The 15,343-nt window shown below is 43.8% G+C and overlaps 1 protein-coding gene and 2 non-coding genes across 3 annotated transcripts; all 3 read left to right on the top strand.

Moving 5' to 3' along the window:
- The first annotated feature begins 7,508 nt into the window (after window positions 1-7,508).
- Window positions 7,509-7,615, top strand: LOC118666735. Its single transcript, XR_004971062.1, has one exon. It is a non-coding gene; the product is annotated as a U6 spliceosomal RNA (small nuclear RNA).
- A 3,136-nt stretch (window positions 7,616-10,751) lies between these two features.
- On the top strand, window positions 10,752-10,824 carry TRNAR-CCU. Its single transcript has one exon. It is a non-coding gene; the product is annotated as a tRNA-Arg (tRNA).
- Window positions 10,825-11,290: 466 nt separating this feature from the next.
- FMC1 (formation of mitochondrial complex V assembly factor 1 homolog) lies at window positions 11,291-15,104 on the top strand. Its single transcript, XM_036329075.1, has 2 exons — window positions 11,291-11,496; window positions 14,794-15,104. Exons 1-2 carry the CDS (start codon window positions 11,359-11,361, stop codon window positions 14,995-14,997), a joined length of 342 nt encoding a protein of 113 aa, XP_036184968.1. The 5' UTR covers window positions 11,291-11,358; the 3' UTR covers window positions 14,998-15,104.
- The last annotated feature ends 239 nt before the right edge of the window (window positions 15,105-15,343 follow it).

Raw genomic sequence — 15,343 nt, 5'->3', positions numbered from 1 at the left:
GTCTTTAATTTTTCTAAATTTCATTATAATGTGTCAAAGTTTTGCTTTTACCATACTTATTCTGTGTGGTGCTCCATGAGACCTTTGAATTGGAGTCCTTTTATCTTAAATTTTTGTTAAGTTCTTTACTTATGATTGCTTTAAGCATTCTCTTCCCTAAGCCCATTTTCTCTCTTCCTGGGACTCATATTTATAGGTACTGACATTATTATTATTTGTTATATGTTCATATTTTCCATCTCTTTCCAGTGCCTTCTGGGAAAGTTGCTTGAACAGATCTAGATCATTACTCATCTTTCAGCTGTGTAGCCATTCTTGTGTTTATCCAAGCTATTGGTTTTGTTCAACTAGTACATATTTCCTACCCAGTATTTCCATTTGGTTCTGTATAACTTCTTGTTCCCTATTATTACCCTCTTATCTCTGTGAGGATCTTTATTATGCTCAAGTTCTTGATCTGTCTTGTTCTATTCTGGTTTGTCTAATACAGTTTGTTCCATTACTGTCTCTTATTATGACTTGACTGTCTCTTATTGTGACTGTCTCTTATTGTGACTGTCTCTTATTGTGACTGATTATTTTCACCTGTGAGCTTGTTTTTTCCTGGGGTTATCAGTTTTCTTAGCTGATGATGTACACTAAGGGGAGAGGCCAAGGTCTCTAGCAAAAGAGAGCATTTCCCACAGTGAGATCCCAGGCATCAGAGTCAAACCTTGAACCCAACTGTGTTTTCTTCTAACTTGTTCACAGTAGCTTATCTCTCTGTGTTTGGTGATGTTGTATTATATATCCCTGCACTTTGGGACTTTAGCTATGGACATTCTTCGAGACCTGGATTTAAAGTGTTTTCCTCTGAAGAGTATTTGAGTTTGCTTCTTCCAGGCTCCTGGGAACATTACCAACCCAGGACCACTTCAAACTAAATGTTTAGCTAAAGATTTCGGGGCCACAGCAATAGGACGAATTTCACCACATATGCATTGCTGGTGGTTTAGAACTCCCTTAGCCCTAGCTGGTTTAGCTAAGTGGATAGAGGATCGGCCTGTGGACTGAAGGGTCCCAGGTTCAGTTCCATTCAAGGGCACATGCCTGGGTTGCAGCTCTATCCCCAGTAGGGGGCCTGCCCCCCCAGGAGGCAGCCAATCAATGATTCTATCTCATCATTGATGTTTCTATCTCTCTCCCTTCCTCTCTGAAATCAATAAAAATACATTTAAAAAAAACACACAAAACTGTAGAAGATTCCCTACCTGCCACCCACCCTGAGCTGAGGTTGATTCAGAGAAGCCTCTTCTTGGTGAGGTAAGGGATATTGTTTTTTCATTCCCAGTAATGAGGTCAATCATTGGGCATTCTATCATTTTGCAGGAGTTTATGATCTGACCTCCCACTATTCTAGTCTGAGGCTTTCTTTCCTTCTGACTGCAAATGAAAATCCAGACTCAAGGCCACTGGGAATCAGCAGATATCCTCAAAGCAAATGCTTTTCGTGCCCTCTGACCCATTCCCACTCTCTGACCTCCAGTTACTCTGGCTTCCTTTACTTTGTCAGCTCAGTCATGCTTTGAAAAAGTATTTTTGTGTATTGGCTAAAATTTTTCCAGCACTCTGTGATTATTTTGTTGTTGTTTTGTGGGGGTTTTTTGTTTTTAATTTAAATTCTTTATTGTTTAAAGTATATGATATTTTATATATTGAGATTTTTCTGTACATCTAATCTCCCATAATGTCAAAAACAAAAGTCCTATATGTTTTTTGTGTAAAGATAATTACATCTGTAAACAGGTAATATGTAAGTATTAATGTAATTAATATAAAACTAGAATTGATCATTAATATATAAATACTTAATAGTGCTATATTAGCTGTATATTCACTATATCCGATTCAGAAGTCAGACTGTCCCATATGTCCCCTCCAGGGCATCAGGTGTCCTGATGAAGAACAGGAGTTCCATAGGGAGGAGTGGTTGACAATGGTAATTTCATTTACTAAAATGGGACTCTTTCTGTGTCAGTTTCACCAGAAACCCCAAAGGCTGAGAACAAAACAATAGGTGCCAAGTCCGTCCACACTCTAAAGGGAGGAGGAGCTAGAAACTGGGAAGCACCAGTTCCACACTGGGAAGGATTAGCTCGGCCGCCACCTCCAGGCTATATAAGAGTATGCTGGACATTTCCCTTCTCACGCTTGGGAGGGTGGGGGTGCTCCCTCTGCACCTCATGCCAAATGAATGGGGGGCACTTCAAGAGGACCATTTGGAGAGCTTGATGCATCCTGTGGAGTTTGAGGGACACAGGAACTGGTGTCTGATTCCCAACAGTCTAAAGACAAATGGTAGGTGACTAGCTCCTTGAGAAGACAGAAGAAGAGAGAAGGCTGCCTTCAGAACAGCTTGCACTCTCAGTGCTCATGAGTTCTTGTGGCCTGATGTGGTTCTCAAGAAAGGGAGCAGATTTGATCAGTTTAAGAAGGAATCCACCCAAGGAAACACCTTGGAGGGGTGAAATGACCTTGGCGGGGAAGCTGCCGGAAACTAAGGGGCTGGGACAGGAATCCTAAGTAGCCAGAGAAGGCATGGCCTACAAGGGAACAACAGGGGAGAGATCCCCAGTGATGGAGAAACTGGAGAACCAGGAGAAAGCACCTATGAGAAAAGGATCAACATTGGGAATACTACTCCCAGAGGACATGGGCACACTTTACAGCTCTACCGATCAGTAAGAGCTTCCCTCTTTCTTGCCTGGCCATCAAAGGACAGCAGCTAGCAAGTGAGGAGACGGTAGTGTATGAGACTAGAACTGACAATGACTGTCAACTCCTTTCTCGTTTAGATTTCCAGGCTGGAGGAGGGGAGACATTTTAAATTAACTGATATTTGGAGTTTTAATAGGACACTGGATGAGGCTTGTCAATACCTAGAAAAAGAGATGATTTTAAAAATGATGATAACTCTTTAACCTGTTTGTTACTGAAAATAGACTGGGAAAGCTATCCATTTCATCCAGACATAAGAACAAATTATTACAGAAGGTTCATAGGGACACTCGTGAGAAAATAAAGTTGCTTTCTGTTTATACATCACAAGTCTAGCTTGTTCCACAAGCAGGTTGCATGTGAAGAGTAGAAGAGCAGATCAGGAAGATGGAGAGGTTGGCCATGTCCTCCGTCCTGCCCAGTTTTCTTCCCCTGGCAGCCAGCCTCAGCTAACCATGGGGAGACATTTTATGGCTGAGGTTTGGAGTTTCACTGTTACACAGACTGGAATTTTTTAAAACCAAAGAAAAAACGGCTAATTGTCCTGTTATTTCCTGGAAAAGCTGCATGAACCACCCACGATTTCATACTGGAGAGAAAAAAAAAAAAAACAAAAACAGCAGCCGGGCTAAGAAGAGTAAAATGCTCTCTGTTAGCATCTAGCAAGTCCAGCTTGTTTGTCAATAGTCACATTTACTTCTGAGTATTATAATGTACTGCAATTTATATACTACAGGATGTTATCAATAAGGTTAAGACCTTTAAATAGCAGCAACTACGATGTAATGGGAAGTACCCATGGAAATCCTGTAAACCATAGAGATTGAGTGATTATCTTGCTGAAAAGTTTTTACAAGAATTGTCAAACTTCAGGATTAATTCTACGAAGCAGGCAAGTGTTTCTCATTTGCTGTCCTCCTCTGTGATGACAAGGGGCTGTTAGGAGTATGCTGCTGTGTGATCTGAAGACTGCTTTTTGGCAGCCAGCATTCATTTCCACATCCTTCTGTGCTACTCTCTGTGTTATACAGAATTACGGAAACTACATTTCCCAAACACCTTTGCCTTCAAGGTTATGGGTGTGATTTCATTTCTGCCAGTGTATTCATGTGAAATTTCATAGGTGGGAGAAAGAAGTGGCATGACTTTTTCTCTGGCCACACCTAGCAAAACGTAGGCCACGGTAGGCTTAAAATTCTGCTGTACTCACCAAGTGACCTCCTTTCAGCCCCCATTTCAGTACTTGGGGGCAACTCTGATCAGCAGTGGGGGTTCCCTGCATTTTTCTGATCTGGGTAACAGCAGAAACCTCCTAGTATTCTGAACTTCTGAATGTTAATGGCAACTCCCCTAATTCCTGCAGTCCTTCTGAGAGTGCATAATCACCTCAGTGCCCTGCACTCAATTTTTTCAGTTTGAAAGGCCTACAATGGTTTCTATTTCTGACTAAGCTGCCTGCTGATATTTTGAAATAAGTGGACATACTTAATGAGTCCCTTTAAGTTAGAAGTAATTTTCTAAATTTATAAGTGAGGTATTAACTGCCTTTTTAAAAGAAACTCATGTAATGAAGAGAGAAATTTGAAAATGGATGTTTAGAAATGTTTATCACCATGTGATTTTGTTGCCCAAAGTAATGTGTTAAACCGAGATTTTCAAAATAATGAAACACACTGAATTATACATTGTTTTCAATAAAATAAACAGTAATAGTTGTTCTTTACTAAGAAAAATTAGGACTTTTTTTTTTTACTGTTAATAAAATGAAAATGTTTTCAAAATATTGTTCATTTTTAAAAACATCACTTTTATTTCTGTTTTGTGTATGTTTTAAATGCATACACTACATTGGCTCAGTAGTACATGTATGTGATTTAAAAAAAGATACAAAGACTATGGCAGAGGCACAAGATGTTTACTGCTATCAATACATACAATCAAAAAAGTTTAGAAATCAGTGCTTTAGATGAATAGTGATGTACAGAGACTTGACTTGGGGTGGTGAACACACAATACAGTGTATAGAGGATGTGTTCTAGAATTGTGCACCTGAAACGTGTATAATTTTGTTAATCAATGTCACCCCAATAAACCCCATAAAAAATGAAAATAAATGTTTTTTAAAAGACATGCTAGACATGGTTATGGTAATAGGTAATTGGGCCAGTACAATTATTATATGGTTCAGAACAAAGTGATCTTGGGATCCTGGGATGCCCAGTACGAAAATATAGAGCAACCCACTAAGATGGCTTTTGATATAAAAACAAAACAGCCCGCCCTAACTGGTTTGGCTAGGTGAATAGAGCGTTGGCCTGTGGACCCAAGGTTGCAGGCTCCTTTCCAGCCCGGGCCCTGGTCAGGGCTCGTGCAGGAGGCAACCAATCAATGTGTTTCTCTCACATTGATGTTTCTCTCTGTCTCTCCCTCTCTCTCTAAAAATCCATGGAAAAATATCCTTGGGTGAGGATTAACAATAAATAAATAGCCCTAACCAGTTTGGCTCAGTGGATAGTGTCGGCCTGCGGACTGAAGGGTTCCAGGTTTGATTCTGGTCAAGGGCATGTACCTTGGTTACGGGCACATCCCCAGTAGGGGGTGTGCAGGAGGTAGCTGATCAATGTTCCTCTCTCATCGATGTTTCTAACTCTCTATTCCTCTCCCTTCCTCTCTGTAAAAAAATAAATAAAATATATTTTTAAGAAAACGATAAATAAATATAAACAAAAATAAACAAGAAGAAAACAACAAAAGCCCTTATTTCTAAAGAACAAAGGCATAGCCCTAGCTGGTTTGACTGTGGAAAGAGCATCAGCCTGGGGAATGAAGGGTCCCGTGTTTGATTCCTCTATTGCAGGCTCAATTCCTGTCCCTGGTTGGAGTGTGTACGAAGACAACCAATTGATGTCTCTCTTTCTCTCTCCCACTCTCTCTAAAAATCAAAGGAAAAATATCCTCAGGTGAGGATTAAAAAAATAACAAAGGCATAAAATGAGCTGCCATAATAGAGTAAAACACACACACACACACACACAGAATAACCAGTGCCCAGACAAGAGTCAGTTCACAGACCTGAAAGCCCATCAATGAAGGAGGGAACCCAGAAAAGCCTTGAAAAAGGCCCTAAGATGCCATCACATGTAAGTAATGTAGCAATCTTCTGGCCTTCTCCGATGGGATCCGCTACCATTTGCCAAGGATGGCTGTGCACTATAGAGAAAGGACTTGAGGATTATTGAACATTAGCTCTGAGCTACAGTTAATCCATGGATTAACTTTTACTATGGCCCACTGGTCAGAATGAGAACTAATGTGGGTCATGTGAAAGAAAAAGAAGAAATCAGCACTTTTATCTATAGTATCACAGTTGATGGGAATGAGTGCCTACAGATGTATACTCTCAGATACACCCTCTTTGATTAGTCCTGGCTTTTTCCCACCAAAATTTCCCCCAAATATCCATTTGCAAGGCCAGTCACTGCTGTAGTTGCAGCATTAAGACTGGACTCCAGGGGGTCTGTTCACACAGTTTCACTGGGCATAGAAAACTTGTCCCAAAACAACTCATTACCCTCAGAGACCTTGAAGGACAAAATAATGGTGGCCTCACAGTGGCTGGGGAATGGGAGGAGGGTGTCTCTACTTAAAAGTGTGGGTTTTACCCCACCCCAACACTTGCACACATGTAAGCTGAAGATGCCTTCACATTATTTTGGTCTCTACAAAAATGTCACCTTATCAGTTAGGATCTCCCTGAAGACACGATAAAGCAGCAGGTCCCAAATCCCTGCCCCTAGCTTTATTGTCCTCCACAGCAATCAACATTTGACAAATTTTATGTTTTATTTATTGTCTGTCCACCTTTCTAGAATGGAAGCTTCATGAATAGGACATTTTACCTGCTCTGCTTGCCCCAGATCTAGTCCAGTGTCACTGTGTCAACCTTGCAAGCTGTAGTGACTGTGCCTGGTGGTGGTTTCACTGGACTAGATCTGGGGCAGAATTTAGGGTGAAGTTCTTGGCTGTGTAGCTTCCAAGCCTGATATCTAGCCATACCAAGAAATTCTGAGAATCACCCAGAATTTTTTTAATGAAAATTCCTTTTCTGCTATAAAACTTTAACTTTGAAAAAAGGGGGGGACTTTGAGCAAGCTTTTTCGTTCTCTGGACCATGCCCATGCCTTTCCCTCTCTTCTTTCCCCAGGTAAGGTCTATCTCTTTTTCCTAAGCTCCAAGGGCCTCTTTTTTTTTTTTTTTTTTTTTGCCTCTGTAACTAATTTCCTGAGTCCACACAGCTCAGCTGGATCACTTTTTTTTTTTTTTTTTTTTTTAACCTCGGTGACTTTCTAAATACATTTTCTCTTATAATTTCAAAAAAGAAAAAAAAAAAGGTTTTGGCCGCTTCCCGCTGCGTCAGCGAGTGTGGCTGATGGGGGGGGGGGGGGGCAAAAAAAAAGGTTTTGAGTTAAGATTGTGTGGGGTCAAACAGCAGCTTCGCCAATGATCAGTTGGCTAAATCATGAAACTGCTCTGAGATTTGTAAGTTGGTAAAATCAGAGTACTACCTCATAGGATTGTGGTGAGATCAAATGAAACATTACCTGTAAAATGCCCTGGGACATAGCTCGCACACTTGCAACCAGAAGTGTTTTGACAAATAGTGTTGTGTTTAACTGGCTGCTAACACTTAAGTTATGGCATTTCATAAAAATTCTAGATTTATAACTTCTCTTTAAAAAATCAGAAGCTCTGTACTCGCTTCGGCAGCACATATACTAAAATCGGAATAATACAGAGAAGATTAGCATGGCCCCTGAGCAAGGATGACACGCAAATTTGAGAAGTGTTCCATATTTTAAAGAAAAAAACAATAAAATTTTTTAAAAAATCAGCACTGGCATGACATTCCTACTTTGCAACAATCAGATTGTGTTGAATTGTCTTCAGCGGTTCTCAACCTGTGGGTCGCGACCCCTTTGGGGGTTGAACGACCCTTTCACAGGGGTCGCCTAAGACCATCTGAAAGCACATACATAATTACATATTGTTTTCGTGATTAATCACTATGCTTTAATTATGTTCAATTTGTAACAATGAAATTGGGCGTCACCACAACATGAGGAACTGTATTAAAGGGTCGCAGCATTAGGAAGGTTGACAACCACTGGCTAGCTAGCTCCTTTGGAGGAGGTGAGAATTCACGGCCTGATTCAATCTATTAACTGCCTGGTCCCAGCTGTAGAGTTTGAATGCGTAGCCCTGTACTAGGAATTTAAAGATTTCTAAAGCTGCAAAACTTAAAACTTCGGCTAAATTGTCTCTAAGAAACTTTTCAGACTGATTGGTTTTCTGATTGCTGCGCAGTAATCAAAACATAGTGGAATTATTTCTAAACAACTGCCATTTTGTTATCTTTTTTTTTTTAAATATATTTTATTGATTTTTTACAGAGAGGAAGAGAGAGAGACAGAGAGCTAGAAACACCGATGAGAGAGAAACATCGATCAGCCGCCCCCTGCACATCCCCCACTGGGGAAGTGCCCTCAACCCAGGCACATGCCCTCGACCGGAATCGAACCGGGGACCCTTCTGTCCGCAGGCCGACGCTCCATCCACTGAGCCAAACCGGTCTCGGCCATTTTGTTATCTTTAATGTTTCTTTGGATTGACTGGGTTTAGGTGGGCAGTTCTCTGCTCCATATGATGTTGATTGAGACAGTAGTCATCTGGTGCCTCTAGATTGGGACATTCAAGATGGCTCAGTCCCAGAGTGGGTAATTAGTGCTGTCAGCTGAGGCTAAGCTGGGCCGTCTTAGTACTTCCTCACCTGCCTTGAGGCTTTCCCAGCATGGTAACTAGATAAGAAGCGGGAAGTGAAAGTTGCTGGTTTCAAGGCCTGGGATTCCATAGAAGTCCCAGAATGTCACTTCTGCTACATTCTATTGGTCAAAGCTAGTCACAAGGCTTGCCTGAGATTCAAAAGGGGGAGGGATGCATGGGATGGGAAATAAGCATTTCCTCTTGACATAAGGAACAACACACACACACGACTTTTGGGAGGGTGGCATCTATGGCGGCTTGTGACTACATAAGAGCTAACTTTTTTATTATTATTAAATATTTTTGTTGATATCAGAGATGAAGGGAGAGGGAGAGATAGAAACGTCAATGATGAGAGAGAATCATTGACTGACTGCCTCCTGCATGCCCCCTACTGGGGATTAAGCCCAAAACCCAGGCATGTGCCCTGATGGGGTTGGAAATTGAGCCCATGACCTCCTGGTTCATAGGTGGATGCTCAGCCACTGAGCCACACTGGCTGGGCTAGAGGTAACTTTTTTTAAAAAATTATTTTTAGAGCTAACATTTTGATTATCTACTTTTAGTGTGAGGATGGCTTAGGATGGAAGAAGTGTCTCTTGGTAGCACAGTAAAAAGGAATTCAAAATTATTTCTTATTGCCCAGCCAGTGTGGCTCAGTGTTAACCTATGAACAGGGAGGTCACGGTTCAATTCCCCGTCAAGGCACATGCCTGGGTTGTCGGCTTGGTCCCCAGTGTGGAGCTTGCAGGAGGCAATCAATGATTCTCTCTCATCATTGGTGTTTCTATCTCTCCCTCTCTTCCTCTCTTAAGTCAATAAAAATATATTTTAAAAAAAATTACTGATTGCCTCAACAAATTTATATTGAGGATAAATGAGAGCATTCTCCCTAACCTCTCCTGCATGCATATTTGCCTTTTAAAATCAGAAACTTGTGAATTACGGGTTGATAAAATGAATATTTTATGTGCTTAACAGGGAGTCATTCATTCATATTGTCACACCAGTTTCCTCGTCTATTAATCCTGGAAGTGTCAGGATTGCAGCCAAAATAGGAAAGGGACCCTGACAGGGACCTGGGGAGCCCTGGTGGAGTGGGCATTTCTGGCCTGAAGAGTGGCATCTTGGTTCGTGCGGGGATGATGGAGCTGGCCCAGGGGTAACCTGCTGTAAGTAAATAAAGCCAGAGGTCATCCAGAGGAGCCCGCAGAGGTGCAGTGAGTCATTCCAACCTCGCCACACTGTCTGCGAAGGCCTGGCCTAAACTTCCCTAAGAAACTTGAGGCCCGCAAGGTAAACAGGAGATTAATACAACAGCTAAGTTTCAGGCAGAAAGAGTAACACGGTGGGGAAGAAAACCATCAGTCCAGACACCTGGGCGGAGGGTGAGAGGGAGCCGTGAGCGATGAAGCTGAAACAAGGCTCGGTTCAGGCCGGTCCCGGAGTCGGGACAAGCAGAGGCCGCGGGGAGCCGCTGGATTGTGGCCAAGGGCTAGCGACCGCCGTGTCCCAGAGAAGCGGCTTGTCCGAGTTACACAGTGAGCAACAGCCCCAGGAAAATGAACTCACTCCCGGCCATTTCTAGGTAACACATTCCTAACGCTCCCCGCCCTCCCATGTCTATCCCGGAACCGCCAAACCGGAAGACCAGGCACACATCCCAAGCCGCCACGGGCCCTGCGGAAATGGCCTCAGCCCTTCACCCGGAAACAGACAGTGACCGCGGCTCGCGCCACCTAACGGTCGGCTAGACGCAAAGTCAGTCTGGGAAGCCTTGGAACCGGAAGGGGCCGGCTGTTTCCGGTAGGACCCCACGGAGCAGAGGCTAAAAGGGCGATTCACGGAGACTCGGCCAGTGTGTCCTGCGCGCCCGGCTCCGCAACGTCGCGTCTGCTTCTGCGCAGGCGCGGGGACCACCCCGCGGGAAACGCGTCTGCCCGGCCGTGCGCGCACCCGGTCTCCGCTGGGCGCGACGTTGCCGTTTGGAGGGTAAAGCCTTTGGAGCTGTAACGCAGCCTTTTGTTCTCTTAACTACAACTCCCGGCATGCCTCGGCCCTCATAGTGATGCTAGATGCGGTCTCCCAGGATAGGCTCAAAAGGAACGTCAGGGAGGATGACGTACGAAAGGAAAAAAAATTGAATACGTTGTTTCAGGCCATCGTTCACAGAAGCCCCAGTGGCCTAATGGATAAGGCATTGGCCTCCTAAGCCAGGGATTGTGGGTTCGAGTCCCATCTGGGGTGGTGAGGCTTTTTGTGTTTTCCTTAAGCATCTGTAGTGAAATACGCTAACAATTTTACTTTTTATAAATAAGACATGTATGTGTGGTTCCCCTAGGTGTTAGGTTACAGTTTACGAGAGTCAGCATACTCCATTTTCCGCCTCTGATTTTGGGAAGTCAATACGTTGAATTTTGTTGTCACCGCTAGAAATAATGTCTTTTCAGCGTGTTCTGTTTCAAATCAACACCCATTCGCGCCAGGCTCTCTCTCTCTCGAGGCTGGAAAGGTCGGTTAAGCGAACGGCATCTCCAATGGCGCAGCCCGGAAGGCCTTCCTTCTGCCCGGCCCGGCCCGGCCGCGGCTCGGCTTTCCGCTGCTTTCCCCTTAACGTCTCAGGGCGCGCTCGGCGTTCGACTCGTGAGGCTCCGCAGGGGGAAGTGAGCCCTTCCACTGCTGAGCCGTCGAGGAGAGCAGCAGGCTGGGTTCGACCGTACCATTCGGCGGCGGGGCTGGGGGTGAAGGGGTCGTGGGGCACCGGGCTCCGAGGACGGGAACATGGCGGCGCTCGGGCCGCCGGCGCGCACCCTGCGAGGTCTTCTGCGGGAGTTGCGCTACATGAGCGCCGGCACCGGCCGACCCTATCGCGACACCGAAGCCTATCGGTACCTCGTGAAGGCTTTCCGAGCACACCGGGTACGGAGGCCCGTGTCCGCGTGCTCCAGCGTCCCTTCCCCGGGGTGGGAGGGAGCGCCGGGCCTGAGCGCCCGCGTTTCTGAGGCCGACCCTCCACCCAGCGCCGGTTCCGGCCCCAAAGGCCCCGCTCCACCCGTCTAGGCTCGGGTCCACGGCCTCAGCCCCGAGCCTGGCCCGGACCGCGGGGGCGCAGTCACCGGGGTGGAGCCGGCCCCGAGGGTTCCACTGGCCGCCCTTTGCAGAATGAAGGGGAGAGTCGGAGGGAAAGAGAAGAGGTGGACGCCCTGGGGCGGGTGGGGGCCGCCGCCGCCGCATCTCTTCATTTCCTGCCCTTTCCCCGGCGAAGCGATTCTCAGAAGCCAGTTTTGAGGCAGAAAGAGAAACTGTAATAGGACATGAAGTATTGGGAGCTTCCTGAGGATCGGGAACTGTTTACCTGACGTTGTATCCCCTGCACCGAACAGGTGGCGCCGCGTAGGACGGAACCAGGAACTTGTAATGAGGTTGCACTGTCAGTCATGACATGAGCGCCATGTATGTCCAGATACCTGTTGTCCTTCCGTAGCTGATAAATAGGAACATATGGGGAAACATACTTGAGAAATCGCTTTGTGAAATTCACTCTCCATATCACCCTTGGGCAAGAGCGATGAAAGATAGTTTCATTTTTCAAATGGGGCAGCTGAGACTCGGGGACAGTGACCCTCCCAAGGACACGTATGAGAACTAAAATGTAGGTTCCCTGCTTCCCAAACGAGAGTCCATTAATGAACGCCTTTGAAGTCAGGGTCTGGCTTGGGGAGAGGTTGCAGCCTATCTCAGAAATAATAAATCGGAGCGTCAGTTTGGCTCTGTGGAAGGAAGCTTGCCGTCCTTTGAACAATGTGGGAAACGAGATCATTAACCTAAATACTGAATTTCTGAGCCATGGAAGTTAGAATGCAAAATGTCAGAACTAACATTTAGCTGATTGTTCAAAGGTCATAATATTAGGAACCGACAAGAGGATCATTGATCTGCTGCCTCCTGCACCCACTGTGATGGAGCCTGCAACCCCTAACCCGGCTTGTGCTCTGACCTCCTGGCTCATAGGTCCACGCTCAACCACTGACCCACGCCGGCCGGGCTCTTTTGGTCTCTCTCATGATTCATTTACTGTTATATTCTTTTTTTTTTTAACCCTCACCTGAGGATTGATTTTTAAAAAGAGTGGAAGGATGGGAGGCAGGGCGTTGGAGAGAGCGAATGATCAAATGTGAGAGAGATGCATTAACCAGTTGCCTCCTGATGATTGAACCTGCAGCCCAGGTACATGCCCTTCCCTGGGAATCGAACTCGGAAACCTTCTCTAGGAGGGCCAACACTGTCCACTGAAACACACTGGCAAAGCATACTGTTACATTTTGATTGACCCTGTCTTCAGACTCCTTATGATTAAGGCCTAAATCAAGGTCAGTATTCCCTTGTCCTATACCAGCGGTTCTCAACCTGTGGGTCGCGACCCCTTTGGGGGTTGAATGACCCTTTCACAGGCATCGCCTAAGGCCATCGGAAAACACATAATTACATATTGTTTTTGTGATTAATCACTATGCTTTAATTATGTTCAATTTGTAACAATGAAAATACATCCTGCATATCAGATATTTACATTACGATTCCTAACAGTAGCAAAATTAGTTATGAAGTAGCAACGAAAATAATTTTATGGTTGGGGGTCCCCACAACATGAGGAACTGTATTAAAGGGTCTCGGCATTAGGAAGGTTGAGAACCACTGTCCTATACTAACAGAATTCTTGTTTCAAATCCTATCAATTTAGGTTTATACACGTGGGTATTACCATTTGTTGATGTTTGACATGGTATTAATCTCAAATTTTTAATTATAAAAAAAAATTTTTTAATTGCTTGCCCTGGCCAGTGTGGCTCAGTTGGTTGGAGTGTCAGCCCGTGTACCGGAAGGTCTCGGGTTTGATTCCCAGCCAGGACACATACCTAGGTTGAGGGTTCAATCCCCAGTCACGGCAGATACGGGAGGCAACTGATCAATCTCTCTCTTTCACATTGATGTTTCTCCTTCCCACTCTAAAAAAAAAAAAAAAAAAAAAAATTAAGTTTATTGAAGCAGATGAATTTTGCCTTTTTGAGCAGCTTATGAGTGGCATTTTCCCATATGTGATCTGCAGATCTTAAGCCACACTCTAGTTTTCAGATTCCAACCCTAGGTATTTAAATAAAAGTTAAAGGGGATTCTGTAGGCAGTGGTGCCAGAGATTAACTGACATTGGACAGGGCTCCTTACGTCATTTGAGGCTTTGCACACATCTCCATCTCTACCTTCCTGCCCCTTTCTCACAACCTCAAAACTAGTCAAATAAAGAATAGTGAAATAATTTCCTTCAGCTGGAAATTATGATGAAGAAGAAACAGGGTTTAGAGAACTTCAGAATGGCTATGAAGTCTCCAGCTTCTTAAGGTTATCAAAATCCAGATTTTTCAGGTGGATAAGTAAATTGTGAGAGTGAGTACAAGTAATATGAATATGTGCATATTTTATATGCAAAACCATTTTGTTACTATTGAGGACAAAGCTATTATTTTACAGACAAAATAAGTTTTAAGTTTTCATTGAAATGAAAGGCATATTCCACATTAACCAAAGTCCACAGTCATAAGAAGCAGCCCTTCATTGGTTTGAAGGGGAGAAAGTTCTACATTATATTTCTGAAGTGATATTAGTGAAGTGATCATGACCTGATTATAATTACCCACCTCTGCCATTAACCAACCACCCAGCCTCTCTGGGCTTTAGTTTTCTTATTTGTAAAATGAGAGAATTGAAACTAGATGACTTTCTTCTAAAATGTGCAATCACTCAATGCAACATCCCAGTGAAACTTTGTAAAACTTTTTTTCTCCCCACCTTTAAAAAAAAGTTTTATTTGTTGATTTTAGAAAGAGAGAGAGACAGAAATCAATTTGTTTTTCCACTTATGCAGTCATTGCTTGCTTCTTGTATATGCCCTGACGGCATGGAACCCGACACATTGGCCTATTGGGGATGTTGCTCTAACCAACTGAGCCACCTGGTGTAAAACTTGTCAGTGAACTGGAGGTCAGCTTTCCTAATCATCACAATTACAGAGTTCCTCTATATATCTATTAAGTATACACAAATACAGGTTTCTGTTTCCTCTCTGCAATTTTCCTTCATTCTAGAGAATGTTTATTATATCTTACTCTTTGGCCTTTAGCCGGGCTGTTGATAAAGTATCTGACTTTGCTACTTCTCTAGGTCACCAGTGAGAAGCTGTGCAGAGCCCAACATGAGCTCCATTTCCAAGCTGCCACCTATCTCTGCCTGCTCCGTAGCATCCGGGAACACGTGGCCCTTCATCAGGAATTTCATGGGAAGGGTGAGCGCTCAGTGGAGGAGGCAGCTGGCTTAGTGGGTCTCAAGTTGCCCCATCAGCCCGGAGGGAAGGGCTGGGAGCCATGAAAATGAAGAGATTCCTTGGATGCTGCCTTCATACAAGAATTTAATTATTTCTATCGATATGTATTTATCATTAAATTTTATTTAAAGTTTAGTGTTTTTCTCTGTAATTTTGTTGTCCAAGTGTTCCTTTTTTTAAGTCTTTTTTTATTTCAAGAAAAACGATCTTAAATATAATGATGTTACATGCAATAAACATTAATATTTCAAGAATAAAAGGATTTTAAGTTTAATAATATTACCAACACTGTACTAACATAGTATGGTATCACAAAAGTTGTAGGAAATATTAAAAATCTGCAAATAACAGGATTACTTCTAGAATATCCCCCCCCCCAGCTCTATATTT

This window comes from Myotis myotis, unplaced genomic scaffold, assembly GCF_014108235.1.
Source record: "Myotis myotis isolate mMyoMyo1 unplaced genomic scaffold, mMyoMyo1.p scaffold_m19_p_11, whole genome shotgun sequence".
In the NCBI taxonomy this organism is placed as follows: Eukaryota; Metazoa; Chordata; class Mammalia; order Chiroptera; family Vespertilionidae; genus Myotis; species Myotis myotis.
Note: the sequence above shows the minus strand (reverse complement) of the source record. Positions and strands in the feature narration are given on the sequence as shown.